At 35.9% G+C, this 18213-nt stretch overlaps 5 protein-coding genes across 7 annotated transcripts; 3 read left to right on the forward strand and 2 right to left on the reverse strand.

Moving 5' to 3' along the window:
* Positions 1 to 2769: 2769 nt before the first annotated feature.
* Positions 2770 to 8821, forward strand: LOC125188546 (kinesin-like protein KIN-7F). Of its 3 annotated transcripts, none has more exons than XM_048085476.1 (14): positions 2770 to 2977; positions 3296 to 3428; positions 3974 to 4261; positions 4615 to 4704; positions 4816 to 4916; positions 5036 to 5149; positions 5224 to 5305; positions 5412 to 5479; positions 5583 to 5648; positions 5734 to 5858; positions 6184 to 6511; positions 6721 to 7635; positions 7718 to 8019; positions 8345 to 8821. In XM_048085476.1, exons 3-14 carry the CDS (start codon positions 4039 to 4041, stop codon positions 8664 to 8666), a joined length of 2736 nt encoding a protein of 911 aa, XP_047941433.1. In that variant the 5' UTR covers positions 2770 to 2977; positions 3296 to 3428; positions 3974 to 4038; the 3' UTR covers positions 8667 to 8821. The 3 variants fall into 3 exon arrangements, with proteins under 3 accessions (XP_047941433.1, XP_047941435.1, XP_047941434.1); XM_048085478.1 differs by having other exon boundaries at positions 3296 to 3349; XM_048085477.1 differs by lacking the exon at positions 3296 to 3428.
* Positions 8822 to 9343: 522 nt separating this feature from the next.
* Positions 9344 to 11933, forward strand: LOC125186439 (NADH dehydrogenase [ubiquinone] 1 beta subcomplex subunit 9-like). The gene is made up of 6 exons (XM_048082805.1): positions 9344 to 9529; positions 9703 to 9744; positions 10063 to 10144; positions 10742 to 10797; positions 11323 to 11396; positions 11649 to 11933. Exons 1-5 carry the CDS (start codon positions 9401 to 9403, stop codon positions 11362 to 11364), a joined length of 351 nt encoding a protein of 116 aa, XP_047938762.1. The 5' UTR covers positions 9344 to 9400; the 3' UTR covers positions 11365 to 11396; positions 11649 to 11933.
* A 1974-nt stretch (positions 11934 to 13907) lies between these two features.
* Positions 13908 to 14501, reverse strand: LOC125190303 (30S ribosomal protein S31, mitochondrial). Its single transcript, XM_048087574.1, has one exon. It carries the CDS (start codon positions 14405 to 14407, stop codon positions 14132 to 14134), a length of 276 nt encoding a protein of 91 aa, XP_047943531.1. The 5' UTR covers positions 14408 to 14501; the 3' UTR covers positions 13908 to 14131.
* Positions 14502 to 15468: 967 nt separating this feature from the next.
* Positions 15469 to 16882, forward strand: LOC125187395 (type III polyketide synthase B-like). The gene is made up of 2 exons (XM_048083981.1): positions 15469 to 15657; positions 15848 to 16882. The coding sequence occupies exons 1-2, from the start codon at positions 15489 to 15491 to the stop codon at positions 16834 to 16836; spliced, it is 1158 nt and encodes a 385-aa protein (XP_047939938.1). The 5' UTR covers positions 15469 to 15488; the 3' UTR covers positions 16837 to 16882.
* Positions 16883 to 16890: 8 nt separating this feature from the next.
* On the reverse strand, positions 16891 to 17848 carry LOC125187397 (snakin-2-like). The gene is made up of 3 exons (XM_048083982.1): positions 17718 to 17848; positions 17380 to 17422; positions 16891 to 17267 (listed from the first exon to the last, which is right to left on the reverse strand). Exons 1-3 carry the CDS (start codon positions 17802 to 17804, stop codon positions 17086 to 17088), a joined length of 312 nt encoding a protein of 103 aa, XP_047939939.1. The 5' UTR covers positions 17805 to 17848; the 3' UTR covers positions 16891 to 17085.
* Between the last annotated feature and the right edge of the window lie 365 nt (positions 17849 to 18213).

The raw sequence follows: 18213 nt of genomic DNA on the forward strand, positions 1-18213 counted from the left end.
TCATCCAACAAAATAATCATAGTCATACTCATCCAATTATTTATAATTTTTAAAATTTTAAGTTATAAAACGATTGCATCTATATATACTTAATTTCTTAGTGTTATTATCCAACGAAATAATCATAATCATTCGCATCAAATTATTTTATTATAAAATTATCTATAAAAATTTCGAGTTATAAAAACAACTACATGTATATATACTTCATTTCTTAGTGTTGTTATCCAACGAAATGATCATAGTCATTCTTATTCAATTATTTTGTTTAAATTATTTAAAATTCTAAGTTATAAAACGACTACATGTATATATACTTAGTGTTATCATCCAACGAAATAATCATAGTCATCAAATAATTACTTTAATATTATGTAAAATTCTAAATTATAAAAAAACATATATTTAATTTCTTAGTGTTATCATTCAACATAATAATCATAGTCATTTACATCTAACTATTTTATTAATAAAAAAACATTATCTAAGTTATAAAAACGACATGTATATATAGTACTAATTTCTTATTGTTATCATCCAACGAAATAATATTAGTCATTCACATCTAATTATTTTTTGTTAAATAATTCTTAAACCTTAAAGTTATAAAATGATTACATGTATATATACTAGTGTTATCATCTAACGAAATAATATTAGTCATTCGCTTCCTAGAATATTGCTTATTAAATAATCAATAAAATTTTAAGTTATAAAAATGACTACGTGTATATTTAATTTGTTAGTGTCATCGTCTAAGGAAATAATCTTTAAAATTCTAAGTTAATAAAAACAACTACATGTACACATACTTTACTTTTAAGTGTTATCATCCAACGAAATAATAACAGTCATTCTCATCCAATTATATTATTTAAAAATTATTCTTATAATTCTAAGTCATACAAGCGATTGTATGTATATATACTTAATTTCTTAGTGTTATCATCCAACAAAAGTATTCCACCTCTTCTATTAAAAATGAAATATTTTTTTTGAACTGTCCCACAAAAATGACACATTTGCTAAAATAAAAATAAAATCATCTCTATTTTTTTTCTTTTTTAATTTTTTCTCTTTTTATTTAACTCAAAAAAAATAATAGTACCATCATCCTGTGAGGGAAATAAATATTTTATAATTTAATTAAACACAAAAATAATTATCATTCACATTTAATTATTTTATTATTAATTTATCACTAAAATTTTAAGCTATATAAACAACTAGATGTATATACATTTTCGAATATGATCATTCACTAAAATAATACTACTAATTTTTTTAGTCTTATTTTATTATTAATTTATCACTAAAATTTTAAGCTATATAAACAACTAGATGTATATACATTTTCGAATATGATTATTCACTAAAATAATACTAATTTTTTTAGTCTTTACTATTCTATTAGTATATAATTGATACTATATTGGAGCTTGGTTCTTGTAAACTTTTGTTTTTTCTCCCCTTAAATTTATACTACTATATAATATTAATTAAAAATTATAAAGTATTTTTTTTTTGTTTTCATCACTTTACTGTTAATACACAAGAAATAAGTATAACAATTTTATGATATGTAATCTTATAATTTTGAATTTAACTATAGATTAGTGCTAAATATTAGCAGTAGTATATTTATTTGTTTAAAACATACGTATAAGCATTAAGAAACAATCTTGGCTAGATAAATTTTAATTATCTTAATTTATGAAATTTTCCATAAATATTGTATTGATCTTCCACATATTCATAATTTTCCATATATATATAAAAAGGGTAAACTAGTAAGAAAATAATAAAACCGGTTTAAATAAAAACCGGTTTAAAATATAAGGGCATTTTCTATATTAATAAATCATTAACCCAATCAGAATTAACCGCAAAATTAAATAATGAATTTAATGATATGGTACATCTTTCTCAAATAAATATAGAATTTAATGATCGAATATTTGAATTTGTCGGTTCTAACGTAATTTTGGCAATCATACAATTCTATCCTAAAATTTCACTATTTAATTATATCACAATCTTTGCAACTTGTATTACTTTTTCAATCGCTTGAGATAATCATTTCCGAAAACTAAAACTAAAGGGAAAAATAATACTACCTTTGTCTCATAAGTGTCATATTTTATCATTTTAGTCTGTTTCATAATAAGAGTCACATTTTACTTTTACTATAAATGCTAGACTCCACGTTCTATCAACTAATTCTACTCACATTTTATTATAAAATTAATATATAAAAGTGAAATTCATAATCCATTAATTTATTAAACCCACTTTTGTTTCCAATAATAAAATTGGTGGAGTACTACTTATAAGTTCAAAAATTAGATAAATCATTGTGTAATTGTTAGAAACTAAAAATAAAATCGAGGAGTTACACAGATTAAAAGAAAATTGATAAAAACACTGAATCAAGTTACAATTGCTAGAAAAATTATACTAATAAATTGAGAAATTTCAAAGATTAAAAGAAAATTTATAAAATCACTTAAAATAGAGATTCTTAGTCCTTAAATATGGAAAAATCAGAAAACAGAAACGGATATAGAGACTCCCCCAGCGGTAAAGTGATGTATAAGTAGAAAATACAGCCGTTGTCAGTTATTCCGTATTCTACGCAGTATTCAATACTACACCGACGACGCCGACGTGGCCACGTGCCGCTTTCTCCCACGCATTCTTCAAACTAGCCAGGGGCACAAACGTCATTTCACTCCCCTCCCCCGGCCGCCCGATATCGACTTCCGTCACCAGTCACCACTCTCTTCATTCTCTCACTCCACACACTCTCTCTCACTACACTAGTGGTTAGCTGCAGCTTAATACTTATATAAATATACACACACTAATAAATATAGAGTGAGAGGGAGAGAGGGGGAGGTGTGAGAAGAAGTTGAGGAGTAATGCTGGTGCAGTTGCCGTTTGATTCGATGATTTTTTGCTGAGATCGTGTGAGGAGGTATGGTGTTTTCTCGAATGATTTGTTTACTATATATGTGGCGGTTTTGTTATTTTTTCGAGTTATGGCAGTTGAATTTGCTTTTTCGAATATTAAATAAAGTGTATCCACCTTTATAATTGATCTCGACTCTCGAGTGCTGTTTTTCAATCTTGCGTTTCACGCTTCAGCTTGTCTACTTTATCATGGTTGAAATGCAACTTTATAGGAAACATGAGCTAGAGTACTGTTTCGGAGTGTGGAAGCTTTTGACACATTTGTTAATTAGTGATTTGCTGCGTTTATTGCTCTAATTTTGTTTCTCAATTTGACTGTTAGATTGCAGTTATTCATAATGTGCGATCGGATCCTGCATTTAGTTTGTTGATTTTGGTAAGGATTGTGTTTCTTTGTTCGGGCATATTTGGAATCGAAGCTTCTCTGCCATACAATTACAAACCCTAACGCTGAGGTCTCAGTTGAATCCCTCTCAATGTAGTTGTTTGAAGTATATATATTTGTTTGTGTATGCATCTTTCTTCCTGTTAAATGGGGTTGTGGGGAGCCACTATTTTTGTTTTCAAGGGCCTTACCAGATTTGGTGTTTAAAATAATGAAGAATGGGCTACAGGGAAATATCATCATTACTTGGAGTCGAAGGATAGTTGGGGTCCCCATTAAACTAAACTTTCTGTTTACTTTTTGTTGATGCTGCCTAAAAAGATGGAACTCTTAGGTTTCTGGTTGGAGAAAGGGATTACCGAGGGCATTAAGCAAATTGGCCAATCACCACCAACTACTGATTAATACTGTTTTAGCATAAGCGATGTCATGTTAGTGGGTAAAATCATGTTTAACTAGCTTCATCAACTACTGGTGAAAACTGCATTAGAGTGTGGGTATTTCAAGCACAACTAACTTATCTCTAGTAACCTAACTGTCTTGCCTTTTTAAGTACGATGAAGGGTACGTCAAATATCTTTGTATTTATATATTGTTTGTTTGGGTTGCTGGTAGGTTCCTGAGTATGGACTTCTCATCTCTCGTGTGATTGAAGTAGATTTGAGGAGGTGGGAAAAACAATGGGGGCTATTGGTTCTGAGGAGTTGATCAATTGGGAGAAAATGCAGGGGTTTGGGAATGGGAAAGAAGAGAAGATATTGGTACTGGTGAGGTTAAGGCCGTTGAGTGAAAAAGAGAGTGCACGGGCTGAAGTTTCAGACTGGGAATGCATCAACTCAACCACCATTTTGTACCGGAACAGCCTTCAGGAGCGCTCTGGACTACCTACAGCTTACTCATTTGGTATTTCTGTTCGCATTGTCATTTACATTGGTCAAAATTCAAGCATATCATACGAAAACGAAACTGATTAATTCAGCAACATTTTATTATACACCTTTTTTTTAATCAAGAAATGGGATTTGGAGGTGTCTGATGTCTATAGTCTCCCCCATACTTCTGTTAATATTCACTATCTTAGGAAACCAAGCTATCACTACTATCTCCAAGTAGCACTGGAACATCCTAAATATATTAGAAGCATTTGAATACAACTTGCCATTTAGATCAATTTGTTAATTAACTTATTTGTGATACCTGTACCTTACTCTGTTTTTACTTTGTTTTGTTTTTCCATGTTCAATTTATGGTGGTAGATAGAGTATTTCGAGGTGACTGCACAACAAGGGAAGTTTATGATGAGGGTACAAAGGACATTGCTCTATCAGTTGTTGGTGGCATCAATTGTGAGAATTGTGTTTATACATTGCTGAATCCTTGTTCACTATGAGAGGTCTTTTTCCCTCTGCTTTCTACAGATTAACTCTTTTAACAGATTTCAACTAATTTTCATTCAGCAACTATCTTTGCATATGGTCAAACAAGCAGCGGAAAGACTTACACTATGAATGGTATAACTGATTATGCTGTGGCTGATATTTATGATAACATACAGAAGGTGTGTGAGTATAGTTAATTTTTCACTATCCTGGTGATACTAGACCAGACAAATGATTATTCTAGAAGTTCTCTTTCCACTTGGAAGCCATATTGAAAATTTTCTTCTGCCTGAACCAGCATGAAGAAAGAGCATTCGTCTTAAAGTTCTCTGCGATGGAGATTTACAATGAAGTTGTTAGAGACCTCCTTAGCACAGATAATTCTCCACTAAGACTCCTCGATGATCCGGAAGTGAGTTTTTCCTCAACTCTATTTCCCACCTTGTTTCATTTGTGTATGTATCATATATTTTATTTGTTCTGTAGAAGGGGACTATAATAGAGAAACTCACAGAAGAAACATTGAGAGACCGTGATCACCTCAAGGAGTTGTTATCCATATGTGAAGGTTAGATGAACTCCACCTTGATTTTGTCGTTATACTTCAACAATTCATTAGTTAACCATCATATATATTATTCGACTTTTTAATCTCTCTTTTAACTCATGTATAGCACAAAGGCAAATTGGAGAGACCTTATTGAATGAAACAAGCTCCAGATCCCATCAAATTCTCAGATTGGTTAGCTCCCCTAGCTCTTTGTCTTAGTCGATTTTTTCATTCTCCAGTGACATTCATGTTATATAAGCTCTTGTTGTGTGTCTTCTTGATCTAATTCCTCCAGACAATTGAAAGTTCTGCTCGTGAGTTTATAGGGAAGGGCAACTCAACCACCCTTGCTGCTAGTGTGGTATAGGAAATTTGAATTTGTCATGATTTTCCTAAATATTTAGTAGTATAATAAATCTGAAAGGTATTGGAACATGGCTCTGCAGAACTTTGTGGATCTGGCAGGAAGTGAGCGGGCATCTCAAGCTAACTCAGTTGGACAGAGGCTGAAAGAAGGCTGCCATATTAATCGTAGTTTGCTCACTCTGAGCACGGTGATTCGCAAGCTGAGGTTTGTGGATTCTTTTGGCCTGCTGAGTTTGTTAGCTGCTTGATTTCATTTTTGTGAAATAATGTGCTATAAGGGATTCATGAATCGGAGCTTTTTTTGGATCAATTTGTTAATTACTGGCTAAGGTTGATTGTATTTGTTAATTGAGAATTGATCTTTACTCTAATATAATCCACGTGTTTTTGGACAAGTAGGCAAGCTAGCAAGCATATGCATAGATGTCCTATCAGAATTTAATCTAATGAAGTAGCATGCAAGTGCTATTCACATCGTTTTATTGCAAGTTCCATTTGTATCAGCTTTTGAATAATATGATTTACTGCAGCAAAGGGCGAAATGGGCATGTTAATTACAGAGACTCAAAGCTTACACGTATACTACAGCCTGCTTTGGGAGGCAATGCAAGAACTGCAATCATTTGCAATTTGAGCCCTGCAAGAAGCCATGTTGAGCAATCTAGGAATACACTCTTATTTGCTTGCTGTGCAAAGGAAGTATCAACTAATGCACAGGTCAATGTAGTGATGTCAGATAAGGCATTGGTGAAACATCTTCAGAAAGAGGTAGCAAGGTTGGAGACTGAGTTAAAAATTCCAGCATCAATATGCGATCATGCGCCATCACTAAGAAAGAAAGATATGCAGATTGAAAAGGTAATGCCTTACTCATTAATTTAAATTGCATACTTTTGTCTTTTCCTACAGCTTCTGAATGCTGTGTTTATTGTCTTTAATAACCTAAATGTTATTCGTGTTGAGGTGAAATTGCAAAATTTATCATTTGATGTTGTCATAATGGGTTTTACCATTCTTTAATCAAACTGGCGAACTTAACCTTCCTCATTATGTTGCTTGCTCTGCAGTTGGAGAAAGAGGTCAGGGAGCTCAAGAGGCAACTAAATATTGCCAATTTGAAAATTGAGGACTTAATCCAAGAGGCTGAAAGTATCAAACGTTCAAAACAACTCAATGGGTCGTTTAATGAAAACCTTAGGTGTAATGGAGAATCGGACCTATTGCTTCCGGAAAACAGTGAGGATCAATATTTATCGGATGGTACATCTTATCTAAGTCATGTTATAAAGAGAAATCCTATCAAAGTTGAAGAAAATTGTGATGACATCAAGGAAGTTCGATGCATTGAGATGGATGAATCTTCTCAGAGTAGAGCATGCGAGTCTTTTGGCCAGTCGACTAGTAATAATGAACAAATGTTGCAAGCATGGATGGAGCCTGGTAGTAATGGTCACATTGGGGATCATGAGGTGCTATCGGCTTCACCTAGACAAGTGAGTGGTGCTGCAAATGGTTACTCATATGATGGAGAAGCACATAGAGTTCAAGATGTGAGGAATATCACTGATTCTGTTTTCCGCCCCTACCCTGATTCATCGTCTTCTGGTGCTCGATCAACTAGTCTAATGAGTTCTGGCAGCATAAAGTTAAGTAGAAGCCGAAGCTGTAGAGCTAGTTTAATGACTTGCTTATCTGATTTTGAGACTGCCGAAGAAAGTCAGAGCACACCTCCTCATGTCTTTGAAAATGATTTCACTGGAAGACCTGAAAGCGGCGCCCTCAGGAAGCACTGGAAACTTCCCCCAACAATCTATGGTGCAAATAATGCAAAATTGACGAGAAGCGATTCTCTAAACTCTGATTGTAGTAGTTTCATTGACGAAGCTAAAAATCAGAGCAGCTCCCATGGAGAAGAAGATATTCCAACTCTTGGTTCCTTTGTTGCAGGACTCAAGGAGATGGCAAAGCTTCAATATGAAAACGTAGTTATTTTCTTCTTACATGGTTTCTGTTTGTAGCCATCAAGCAGAGAACTCATTATTTGACCCTGCTTTGTTTCCTCAGGTTGAAGGAACAGGAACAGGAACAGGAACCGGAGATGAAAATGGCGCTAGAGATCTCGCTTTGGTCCAGATGCAAGATTGGCCCATGAAATTTGAGAAGCTGCAGAAACTGATTGTCGAACTATGGCACGATTGCAATGTTTCATTAGTCCACAGGACATACTTCATCCTCCTCATTAAAGAAGATTTCACAGATTCCATTTATATGGAGGTAGAGTATAGGAGACTATCCTTCCTAAAGGATACATTTTCCGGTGGCAACTCAGTCATACAGGACGGCCGTACACTCACGCTGGCCTCTAGGTATGTCTATATCCTCATTCACATTTCATTCATCAGTCACGAATTCGCCACTCTTTCGTTATGCAGAGTTAAATGGCCTTCAAATATGGCATCTAATTTCATTGAGTTTGATAATCTATACATATAATAAAGGAGCATTGTTCTACAAATTTTGGTTTGCCTATAATTTCATTGGATATAATTTTTATTTATACTGCTTTATGATATTGAATGAGTACTATATAATTTATTTATTGTGTGCATTATATATTTGTTCTATGAAAAGGGCATCGTTAGCTTACATGTTGGACTAACTTTTGTGAACTATGTGCTCTCAAATAAACAGCAAAAGAGCTCTTCATCGTGAGAGGGAAACGCTGAGCAGGCTTATGGGTAGAAGGTGTACGGAGGATGAGAGGAACATGCTTTACACGGATTGGGGCGTTGCTCTCGGCTCCAAGAGGAGGAGGCGGCAACTGGTTCATCTCTTGTACAGCGACACTCAAGACATGGGCCGCGTTAGCCGGAGCGCTGCTGTGGTGGCCAAGCTTATCGGATTCTCGGAGAATGGGGTGGCCCTGAAGGAAATGTTTGGACTCAGTTTCACACCTCCACGCATGACCAGAAGATCGTTTAGCTGGAAAAATAGTATGTCGTCCCTTTTGTGAGGTCGGCTCAACGAGAAGTTCTTACATGTTTAACGACGCCGTTGTGTGTTTAACGACGCCGTTTTCCTGGAAGTTTTAATTTTCATTCAAACTCTATCTTGATATCCTAGTTTAAAATTTAAATCTAACGAATAGCATGAATTTAGAAGATGGAATTTACTGTTCTAAATTTCAAACGATTAAGTTTATCACTTCATCTTCACTGGATAAAAGATTTGGAATATATTCCATTTAGTTTGTAATTTTGTAAAGAAAATTGTTGTAATGATATGATCTATTTAAACTTGGTATGAATTTAACAACTCCCTAAAATTTTGTAATCATTGGAGGGTTGATGTGAGTGACGCAACCTCAATATTTGTTCTTCAAATAATATCAAGTTGACATGCTAATAATCAGAATAAAACTATAGTGTCGTGTCAAGTTACAATAAATCAAAAGATGGTGATATTATTATAGTAATATTTTAAAAGTCAAGTTCAAATAAAAATTGGAAAAACCTTAAAAATTTGGAACATTAAAAGGCTTAACACTAAGAAAAAAGCTCCTATACATCTAAACAGAATGGGCCTTTATTGACACGTGATGCAGGCCCAAATGTTCCTTTTATTGAGGCCCAAATCATCGAAACGACGCCGTGCCATAAAGGACCAAAGTAGGAAAGGCGAGTCGCGATTCGAGTTTACTAGAAACTGGGTTGTATCAGAAATCAGAGAGATAGAGAGAGAGAGAGAATGAGCTTAAGTACGGCGTCGTATGTGGCTCGGCGAGCAGCGCAGAAGGAGAGGGTTCGCATCCTCTACCGGAAAGCTCTCAAGGAAACTCTCAATTGGGCGGTTCACCGCCATATCTTTTATTCCGATGTAATTTTTCTGTTTCTCTCCATTTCTTCATACATTCATTCGATCTCGGGTTTTGATCGGATAATTTTATGTGAACAATTCTTCGCTACTTAGACGAGATTAAATTTCTGCTGGATTTGGCTCTAACCGAGGTTTTTTTTTTGCTGTCTATTGGTTGTGCGTTTTTTTATCAGGCTGATGCTCTAAGAGAGAAATTCGAGGCGAATAAACACGTGGTTTGTTCTCTATTTTTATCATGTACTTTGAATTTGTTCGTTATGAATTAGAGATTTTTTCGCATTTCAGTGTAATGGTGGTTGCTTAATTTCATGAATTGAGCTGTTTGATTGAGTCTCCTATGTTCAATTAACTGTTAATAAGCTTATTTGACCTGGCTTTGGTAAGTTATTTCAATGCCATTACTATAATGTAAGGATTTTTGGTAAAAAAAGAAACTAAGAGAAATGTTGGATCTGGAAAAGAGCGATCAAGTATGTAATTCGACCGGAAACACAATGTTGGATTGATTGGGTTCCCCTCTGCTCATATTCCAGGAGGATATTGAACTGATTGATAGAATGATAGCAGCTGGTGAGGCGGAGCACAACAAATGGAGGCATCCCGATCCTTACATTGGTATGTTGATCTAAATGTTGAATTATTTTTTATCTAGGCATAGCGTGGAAAGTACATTGATGAGCACAAAAACTCCAAGTTGAAGAGGATGATATTTATGGTGGAATTTTACACTTCCATAATTTATTGTCTTTCATATAAACAGTTTTAGCATGAGAACAGATTGAGAAATTATATCTTACAATGCTATTTGTTCTTCACAGAGAGAAGGAACCAGTTGCATTAGATGTCTTTCTTGGAATGTTGATTTAATATAGTGTCATGTAAACCAGCTGCTAAAGATGATAATAGCATAGTACTAAATGTAATGGTTTGTATCAAATGGCAAAAAAATAGGAGCATTGGGGAAAATCCCAACCATGTTGAGTATCTAGGTGCAAGTTGAATTAGTCGGTGCATTCATATAACTTGTGAGCAATGTCTATTCCTTGTTAACTGAAGCTAGCATAATCTTTTGCCTTTTGGAGGGCTCAAGAAACTATTGGATGATACTAGTAAATTGTTATATCAGTCTGTTAAGTAGTAACTATCTTTTTTTGTTTAATTATTAGGCTGCTTACTTTTTGATGGTTCACAAATTTTTTTTCCTTTCTACAGTTCCTTGGGCACCTGGTGGCTCCAAATTCTGCAGGAATCCGGCACCACCTCCAGGGGTAATTGATCAAATACTGATTACTACTTGGCTTGATTTAGTTCATAGGCTATTTATTTAGTTTGCATTTTCTCTTTTCTTATCTTTTCTGCATTCAGAAAACTTATTTCCATTTCGGCATTTTCAGTTAACATTCGGTGCATTACTATGATTGATTAATAGTAGTGTTTACATAATAATAATAGTACATGTTTTCTTATTAACTTTTCACTGATCTTGACTGGTCTTAAAGGAAAACTAAGTTTTTAGTAGTATTAGTATTAGTATTATTATTATTTTTTATTTTATGCATTAGATTTCCTTTTTTTTCTGTTATAAGTGCACTGATGTCTGCCTGCTGAATGGATGAGATGATAGCTCATTATGATGCCTGGTTTGGCTCTATGCCCCCATATTCACTTGTATTGTTTGCATTATACCAAAAATTACAAACAAGAGTATGCAATTATTATACCATGTAATCGCAAGACTTACGCTCAAGTGATTAAGCAACTTGTGACATAATATTGCTGTATGGTTAATGCAGATTGAGATTATACACAACTATGGCATGGAAGAGCGTGAATGAAGAGGATCCATCATCCTCTGAAATAAATGAAGGTTGGTATTTTGATATCATTATTCTCATCAACTCTGTCATTCCTATTACTATGGTAGTAAGGTTGCAATAAACATGAATTAAACATCAGTAACATTCCTCCTTCTGTCTGGGCATTTGCTTTTATAAACCCCAACCCCATCCCCACCACGGCACCACCCACACCACCTATTCTTTCTTTGAGAGGCACACAAGAATGGCCGGGCCATAGTTATCATGATGTCCTGATGAGATCTTAATGACTAATGTTGCAGATTGGAGGTCCACAAATCATGATAGGAGGACGAGTTCTGTTCTAGTTTGTGGTCTGTGGTTTTCAATTTAAGATTTTTCTTTAGAAAGAGATGTTGGCGATCATTCTTGTATTTGAGTAGTTGTGACTCCCAAAATTGGACGTGGTTAAATTCTTGTTGGATAATCACTGCCTGTTTCTTTCCATGTTTGGAAAACTCACCGAAGCTTGCTGTCTGTAACTTTCAACCAGGACTCTTTCCTTGAAATCTGGATGACAGATGTTTATAACATGTGTTTTGCAATAATCATCTCATTTTTGTCATCAATGATGCATTTGACAGATGATTATAACATGTGTTTGCAATAAATTCTCAGTTTGTTATCAGTGATATGTTTTAGATTGCACTTGTTTTATTAATGTTAAAATGTACCCTTCCCTGGCAATTGTCAATTTTCCAATGCTTGTTGCTTGGGATGTCATATATTTCCAAGTTGCACCTCCGTTGCATATGCTCTGTAGACTGTAGCCTTCAATTTTTGGCGAATATTGGCCTTTTTCTTAAGGGAACTAGAGAAAGGGTATGTGCGTCAAAATTTGACCCTTTTCTTAATGGATGTTTGCCAACTGCAATGCACGCAAACTCGCTATGATTATGAATTTTAACATATGCATACCCTTTGTTTTTGTTAGATTGTTAATAATGATTTCTCATAGTGGAGCCCAAGTAGTGTTTGTTGTGTGGAAAAGTTTATATAAATGGAAATGGATTGTTTTTATGTGACAGACGAAACAAAAAGAAATATAGCCTAATTTTTCTATGGGGCAGAGGGAGTACATCTCCTTTTGTTTGCCAACGAAATTCTGTCGAAGCATTATATAGTATCACACTGATCTTCACACTAAATGGTTTTTCATGCGTGTTGCCATATTGCACAAGAAACAAATAGCCTAAGGAAATCCAACGTGCCTAAGCTTCTTAAGAGTAACAAAGCTTCAAACGCAAAATTAAAAGAAAGAGCAGATGGTAACATACCCCATATCCCATATGAAAACAAATCTACCTCCAAATAAGGAGTAGTACTAATTTAAATAAATAGTTAGTATGCATCATCTAACAACTTTCTTCCTCATAACTTATGAAAAGAACTGACAGCTGCAATAGATCAAATTTCTCTCAGCTGCAAATCAATGTTCAAACTTGACATCTCGTATATGCCACTTAAGTATAGCTACATGTGATAAGTAGACCAAGCTGCATAATCTTGAGGGCTATGGCAACAACTCCACAACTAACAGATGCTAAGTAGCTACATGTGATATCAAGACCAAATTGAATAATCTTAAGGGCTATGTCAACAACTCCACAACTAACTGAAGTTAAGTAGCTACATGTGATATCAAGACCAAGTTGAATAATCTTACGGGCTATGCCAACTCCCCAACTAATTGATGTTAAGTAGCTAAATGCTATATCCGGACCAAGCTAGGTACTTGCATTTTTTATTACTTTTGGCATATTCACAATAAGAAATCCATCCCAGTAAGATATAACCAGCCACAGCCCTAACTTCCCATGTGACTAGCTCCTAAGTTTCCACAGTATTTTGCAAAAGTAAAGTATGCAGCTAAAAAGGACATGGAATTGATACATTAGCACCATTGCAAGTTTTGCAACTAGTCTCAGTGAAGGCATTTTCTAAGTATTACTATCTAGTAACACACACTTGGCTCTTTCTTTCGAGATAAAAAAAGAAGCTAAAAACGTTTATGGGGAGACAAACCATCATATCATTCTCAATCAAGGAGATACTAGCAAGGATGCAGAACGCATAAAGAATCACACGCGAGAACTAGATGGTCTAACTTCTAAGCGTGTGCTAAGCCCAAATAATCCCAACACCTCAATATGTCCTTAACACTTCCTCACTAGGAAGCATCACATGCTATTCAGGTGATCAGGTTGCATATGATAAGTCGATAACTAGATGATCGAAGCACGTTCTACGCCCATATAACACAAACACCAGAGTCTCTCGCTAAAACTTCCTAAAGGAGCAGACTAGTATCAAACAATGACTAACCAAATCTATGATCTACCAACTCTCTAGCAAAATATCAGTGATAAAAATGCTAAATAAACGCAGAAATACAGCCATAAGAGCAATAATTGAAAGTTCAGAAACAATGAAAGTGGGCATATATGGTGCAGTATGCAGAAGCTTAAATAGTTTATTCCTCGTTCGTAAATTTTATTGAAGCTTAGCACATGGTCAGCTCATCAAGCAAAATAATGAATATCAATTACGAAATAGCTACTCAGGATGATGTTTGGTTCCAGTTGAATCATCGAATTATCAAATCAAACCAAAACACTAACAGAATCTAGATTCAATCATGAGCTTTTTTGAGTAAATCAGTTCAAATGAACACTAGATTTTTCCTTTTAGCTCATGGAAATGTACATTAACTTCGAAAACAACAGCGAAAAATTAAAGCGAGAATCTAGATGAGCTTGAAAGGGAGAGGCCAAGGAGTGGACCTCGGCACCTCGATCTTATCCTTGATCCTCTCGATTTTCTTCTCCTTTTTCGGCCTGCTGTTTCCGAACGAGCCTTTGAATCGCTTTCCTTTCTTCGTCTTCTTGTCTCCTCGGCCGCACACGACCGCATCCCCCGGCGGCGCCGATATGGACGACGCGAGGGAGGAAAATGCAATCCGGTGCTCAGCGGCCGACACAATTCGACTCGCTGCCGCTTTGAACGACTGTATCATCGCCATTTCTGCCGCCGATCGATCGATCTGATTTCTCGGTGGAATTTCTCAGCTCTTAAACCCTAGTGAGCTGTGGAACTCAGTATGCATTTGCCGGATTGATTGATATTTTTATGTTTTTACACGAAGGGCCTAATAATATTAACATTTTCTACTCTTAGCCCCTGAAAATTTGGAAATTTTAAAGTGGGACATTTGAGTTTCTTTATTTGATTTTGGACTATGTCTAGGCCCAAACCAAATTATCGGCCCAATATCTTGCACATTTAAATTGATTAAGTTTATTTATGGATTTTAAAAAAAGTACTTTAATTCAAGTTCCTAAAATAGCCATTGACGCATAGTAATTTACAGTATTAAATTTTAGTACTAATGTAGTAATGTATACAAAAAAGAATATGGAAGGAGTAGTAATTTTATACTTTAATACACCCTTAATTTTCATGAAACTGTATGAATTTTGGCTGCATGGGAAATTCGTAAAGTTATGTAAACGTGCAATTATTTCCATTTTATTTATCTATAAATAATTTATTTTTCATGTGTGAAAATTTCTAGAATTGGATATTGTCTTACTATTTACTAGACTTTTCAATGGTCGATTTTATGTTGTTCTAGTAGTAATTATTACTCCTAATTACTACTACTAGGTACGTAGGGAGTTTTTAAGCTTTTTTCTTTTTATGTCTTCCTTGCTTGAACACGTGATGATTTGCAGTTCTCAATTTCAATTTTCACATGTTTTAGTCCATTTGAATTTGATAAAAATATCTCAGTAAATAGTGTGGTCTAGAAATCATATTTCCCCACCTCACTCCTTTCGTAAACTTGATTTAAATTTTGGAATCATGCAATATAGTTATATTTTGCGTGGATGCCTCTTGATGTTCCAAACCAAATATCCACCAAATAACCTGCTAAAAAAGGTCACGAAGTTCTTGCACTTAAACTAATCCAACATAAAAAATTGAAACCATCACAAGATTTAAACCTGATAATCAGCTCGATGCTAGTGTTATATATACAACGGTAGCCTTGTTGTTACAATCTCCAAGTGAGTAAAAAAATTTGAAAATATTAAAAATCGATGGGAAGTGGTGAATTGTGTAAGAAATTTGATTCAAAAAAGGCCATAATTCTTGGTCTAGGCAAAGCCTTGCCTCACCAGCTAGTGCTTCAAGATTTCTTGGTCGATGCCTACTTCAAAATCACCAATCGCCACGATCCTGATCTCAAGCAGAAGCTTGTCCGCCTTTGTATAACCCTCTCTCTCTCTCCCTCTCATTATTAAGTGTGTTCGAGTAGTGTTCATTCATCAATTAAAAAAATGTATGTCTGTGATTATTATAAAAGAATATCAATTTTGGTGTGATGAATGATGTGACACTAGAGATATTATTTGGGAAATGGTGGGCCCTCAATAAAAACAAGTGTTGCTTTTTTCAGGCAAGACGACCTCGGTGAAGACGAGGTACGTGGTGATGTCGGAGGAGATCCTAGCGCAGTATCCCGAGCTGGCCATGGAAGGGGTTCCGACGGTGACGCAGCGCCTCGACATCTGCAACTCGGCCGTCACAGAGATGGCCATCGCTGCCTCCAAGTCTTGCATCGAGAAATGGGGCGGGGCGGCCTCTGACATCACCCACTTGGTCTACGTGTCCTCCAGCGAGGCCCGTTTGCCAGGTGGAGATCTCTTCCTGGCAAAGGGGCTGGGCCTCAGGCCCGACACCCAACGAGTCATGCTCTACTTCTCAGGCTGCTCTGGTGGGGTGGCGGGCCTGAGGGTGGCCAAGGATATCGCGGAGAACAATCCGGGTAGCCGTGTGCTCTTAGCAACCTCTGAGACCACCATCATAGGCTATCGGCCCCCTAATGCCGATAGGCCTTATGACTTAGTGGGAGTTGCTCTGTTTGGGGACGGAGCCGGAGCTGTCATAATAGGGACCAACCCTTGTGTGGGGAGTGAGACACCGTTGTTCGAGTTGCATTCGTCGTTGCAGCGCTTCTTGCCCGATACAGAGAAGATAATAGATGGGAGGCTAACAGAGGAAGGGATAAGCTTTAGGCTAGACAGGGAGCTGCCCCAAATCATTGAGGACAATGTGCAAGGTTTTTGTGATGAGTTGATGGGAGTCTCTAAGGTTAAAATGGACTATAATAAATTGTTTTGGGCCGTTCACCCCGGGGGCCCGGCTATTTTGAACCGGATGGAGAAAAAATTGGCGTTGTTGCCGGGGAAGTTGAGTGCTAGCAGGAAGGCATTGGCCGATTACGGCAATGCCAGTAGCAACACAATCGTTTACGTGTTGGAGTACGTTCTAGAGGAGGCGAAGCGACGGGGCGAGAAGGAGGGAGAAGAGCAGTGGGGATTGATCCTTGCGTTTGGGCCCGGCATCACCTTTGAAGGGATCCTTGCTAGGAGTCTCACTATATGAAGTGTGTGAAAAAAAATTAAAATTAAAAGGGTCATGATATTGTTGGGACACAGATTGAACAAGGTGCACAACAAATGTTGCTACACGCATGCATGTTCTTTATTTATTTATTTTATGTTACAATCAAATTACACACGATAGGAATATGAATACGATAAGAAGAGGAAAAAAAATACAAAATAAACATATTAATACAAGTGGAATTTCAAGATATAAAGAGAATTTTATCGTCGAGAACGACGTGATCAATTAAGGGCACTTGCGCTTGTTGCCGTGAGTGGTCAATGAAGCGTAGCACGGGCAGGCGTCGTAGTTCCCGTATGTGCCCGGAGGCACGCAGTTGCACCGGGCGCAACAAGTTCCGCACGCCCTCTTGCATAGATTTGGCCTGCTTGATAGCTTGCATCTCTCTGCACAAGCACTCTTGCAATCTGCAAAAGAAGTACAGAACAAATTTGATTTTTTGTAAAGGATATATGAACATCTTCTAATTGATTGGTAGACATAAAATTGTGCAAGAATAGTGAGAAAATGAGTATTTACCAATTTTTGAGGAAGATGCATCTTCTGGTGCAACTTTGCTAGTCTGCCAAGAGATTATAAAAACATATGATCAATAATTGATAAATATTTGGAAAATGGTCAAATGAGTCTTGATCAGCTTGTGCTTGTGTTGAGTGTTGGAGGTTGACTTTTAGTTGGGTGCTATGTTAAGATACAAGATAGATTGGGACTATGAGCGTGTTGTGTTGTACTCGTTATATTTCGTCTGAAGTAATATCAACCAAATTATAATAATGAAAGAAAATACTAGAGGAGTTTAACATGTTACCACTGACTATAATAATGAAAGAAAATACTAGAGGAGTTTAACGTGTTACCACTTGATTGGATTGGAGTGCTTGGACTCCATGGACTGCTAGAAGAGCAAGAAAGATTGAAGCTACAAGAAATTTGGGAATTGCCATCGAAGATTTTATGTGAAGAAGAGTTGTGTATTGTATTGGGTGTGTTTACTTGCATAGAAAATAGGGTATTTATAGGACTAAATTTATGATATAGAGAGAGGGGGGAGGGAGAGTTCATGCATGCAAATAAACTATTGGCCAAACTTAGCCTGTCGTTTTGCCCTACACACCTAAAAAAGATACTCCTATCATTCACCCTAAAAAGAATAAATTTAATGCAAGAAGTGTGAAAATGAAAAAAAGAGGTCTTTGCCAACATATAAATTATATAATAATCTTTCCTAACTACAAGATATGTGTGTGGATGATAATACATTCATTCATGTGAAAAAAACTAGCATTATCAACTTGATGCCTAATCTTAAAATCACACTTTCATTGTGGAAAAAAAATTCGCAATACTCTTATG

This window comes from Salvia hispanica, chromosome 5, assembly GCF_023119035.1.
Source record: "Salvia hispanica cultivar TCC Black 2014 chromosome 5, UniMelb_Shisp_WGS_1.0, whole genome shotgun sequence".
NCBI classification, from domain to species: Eukaryota; Viridiplantae; Streptophyta; class Magnoliopsida; order Lamiales; family Lamiaceae; genus Salvia; species Salvia hispanica.

Bases quoted from the DNA above. Each gene is read 5' to 3' on its own strand.
- LOC125188546 (XM_048085476.1), top strand. From the start codon at position 4,039: ATGGGGGCTATTGGTTCTGAGGAGTTGATCAATTGGGAGAAAATGCAG. The intron at 5,859-6,183 runs GTTTGTGGATTC...GATTTACTGCAG, and splicing joins ACGGTGATTCGCAAGCTGAG to CAAAGGGCGAAATGGGCATG. The intron at 7,636-7,717 runs GTAGTTATTTTC...TTGTTTCCTCAG, and splicing joins CAAAGCTTCAATATGAAAAC to GTTGAAGGAACAGGAACAGG.
- LOC125186439 (XM_048082805.1), top strand. From the start codon at position 9,401: ATGAGCTTAAGTACGGCGTCGTATGTGGCTCGGCGAGCAGCGCAGAAG. The intron at 10,145-10,741 runs GTATGTTGATCT...TCCTTTCTACAG, and splicing joins GCATCCCGATCCTTACATTG to TTCCTTGGGCACCTGGTGGC. The intron at 10,798-11,322 runs GTAATTGATCAA...TGGTTAATGCAG, and splicing joins ATCCGGCACCACCTCCAGGG to ATTGAGATTATACACAACTA.
- LOC125190303 (XM_048087574.1), bottom strand. From the start codon at position 14,407: ATGGCGATGATACAGTCGTTCAAAGCGGCAGCGAGTCGAATTGTGTCG.
- LOC125187395 (XM_048083981.1), top strand. From the start codon at position 15,489: ATGGGAAGTGGTGAATTGTGTAAGAAATTTGATTCAAAAAAGGCCATA. The intron at 15,658-15,847 runs GTATAACCCTCT...TGCTTTTTTCAG, and splicing joins GCAGAAGCTTGTCCGCCTTT to GCAAGACGACCTCGGTGAAG.
- LOC125187397 (XM_048083982.1), bottom strand. From the start codon at position 17,804: ATGGCAATTCCCAAATTTCTTGTAGCTTCAATCTTTCTTGCTCTTCTA. The intron at 17,423-17,717 runs GTAACACGTTAA...ATCTCTTGGCAG, and splicing joins CACTCCAATCCAATCAAGTG to ACTAGCAAAGTTGCACCAGA. The intron at 17,268-17,379 runs GTAAATACTCAT...CTTCTTTTGCAG, and splicing joins TGCATCTTCCTCAAAAATTG to ATTGCAAGAGTGCTTGTGCA.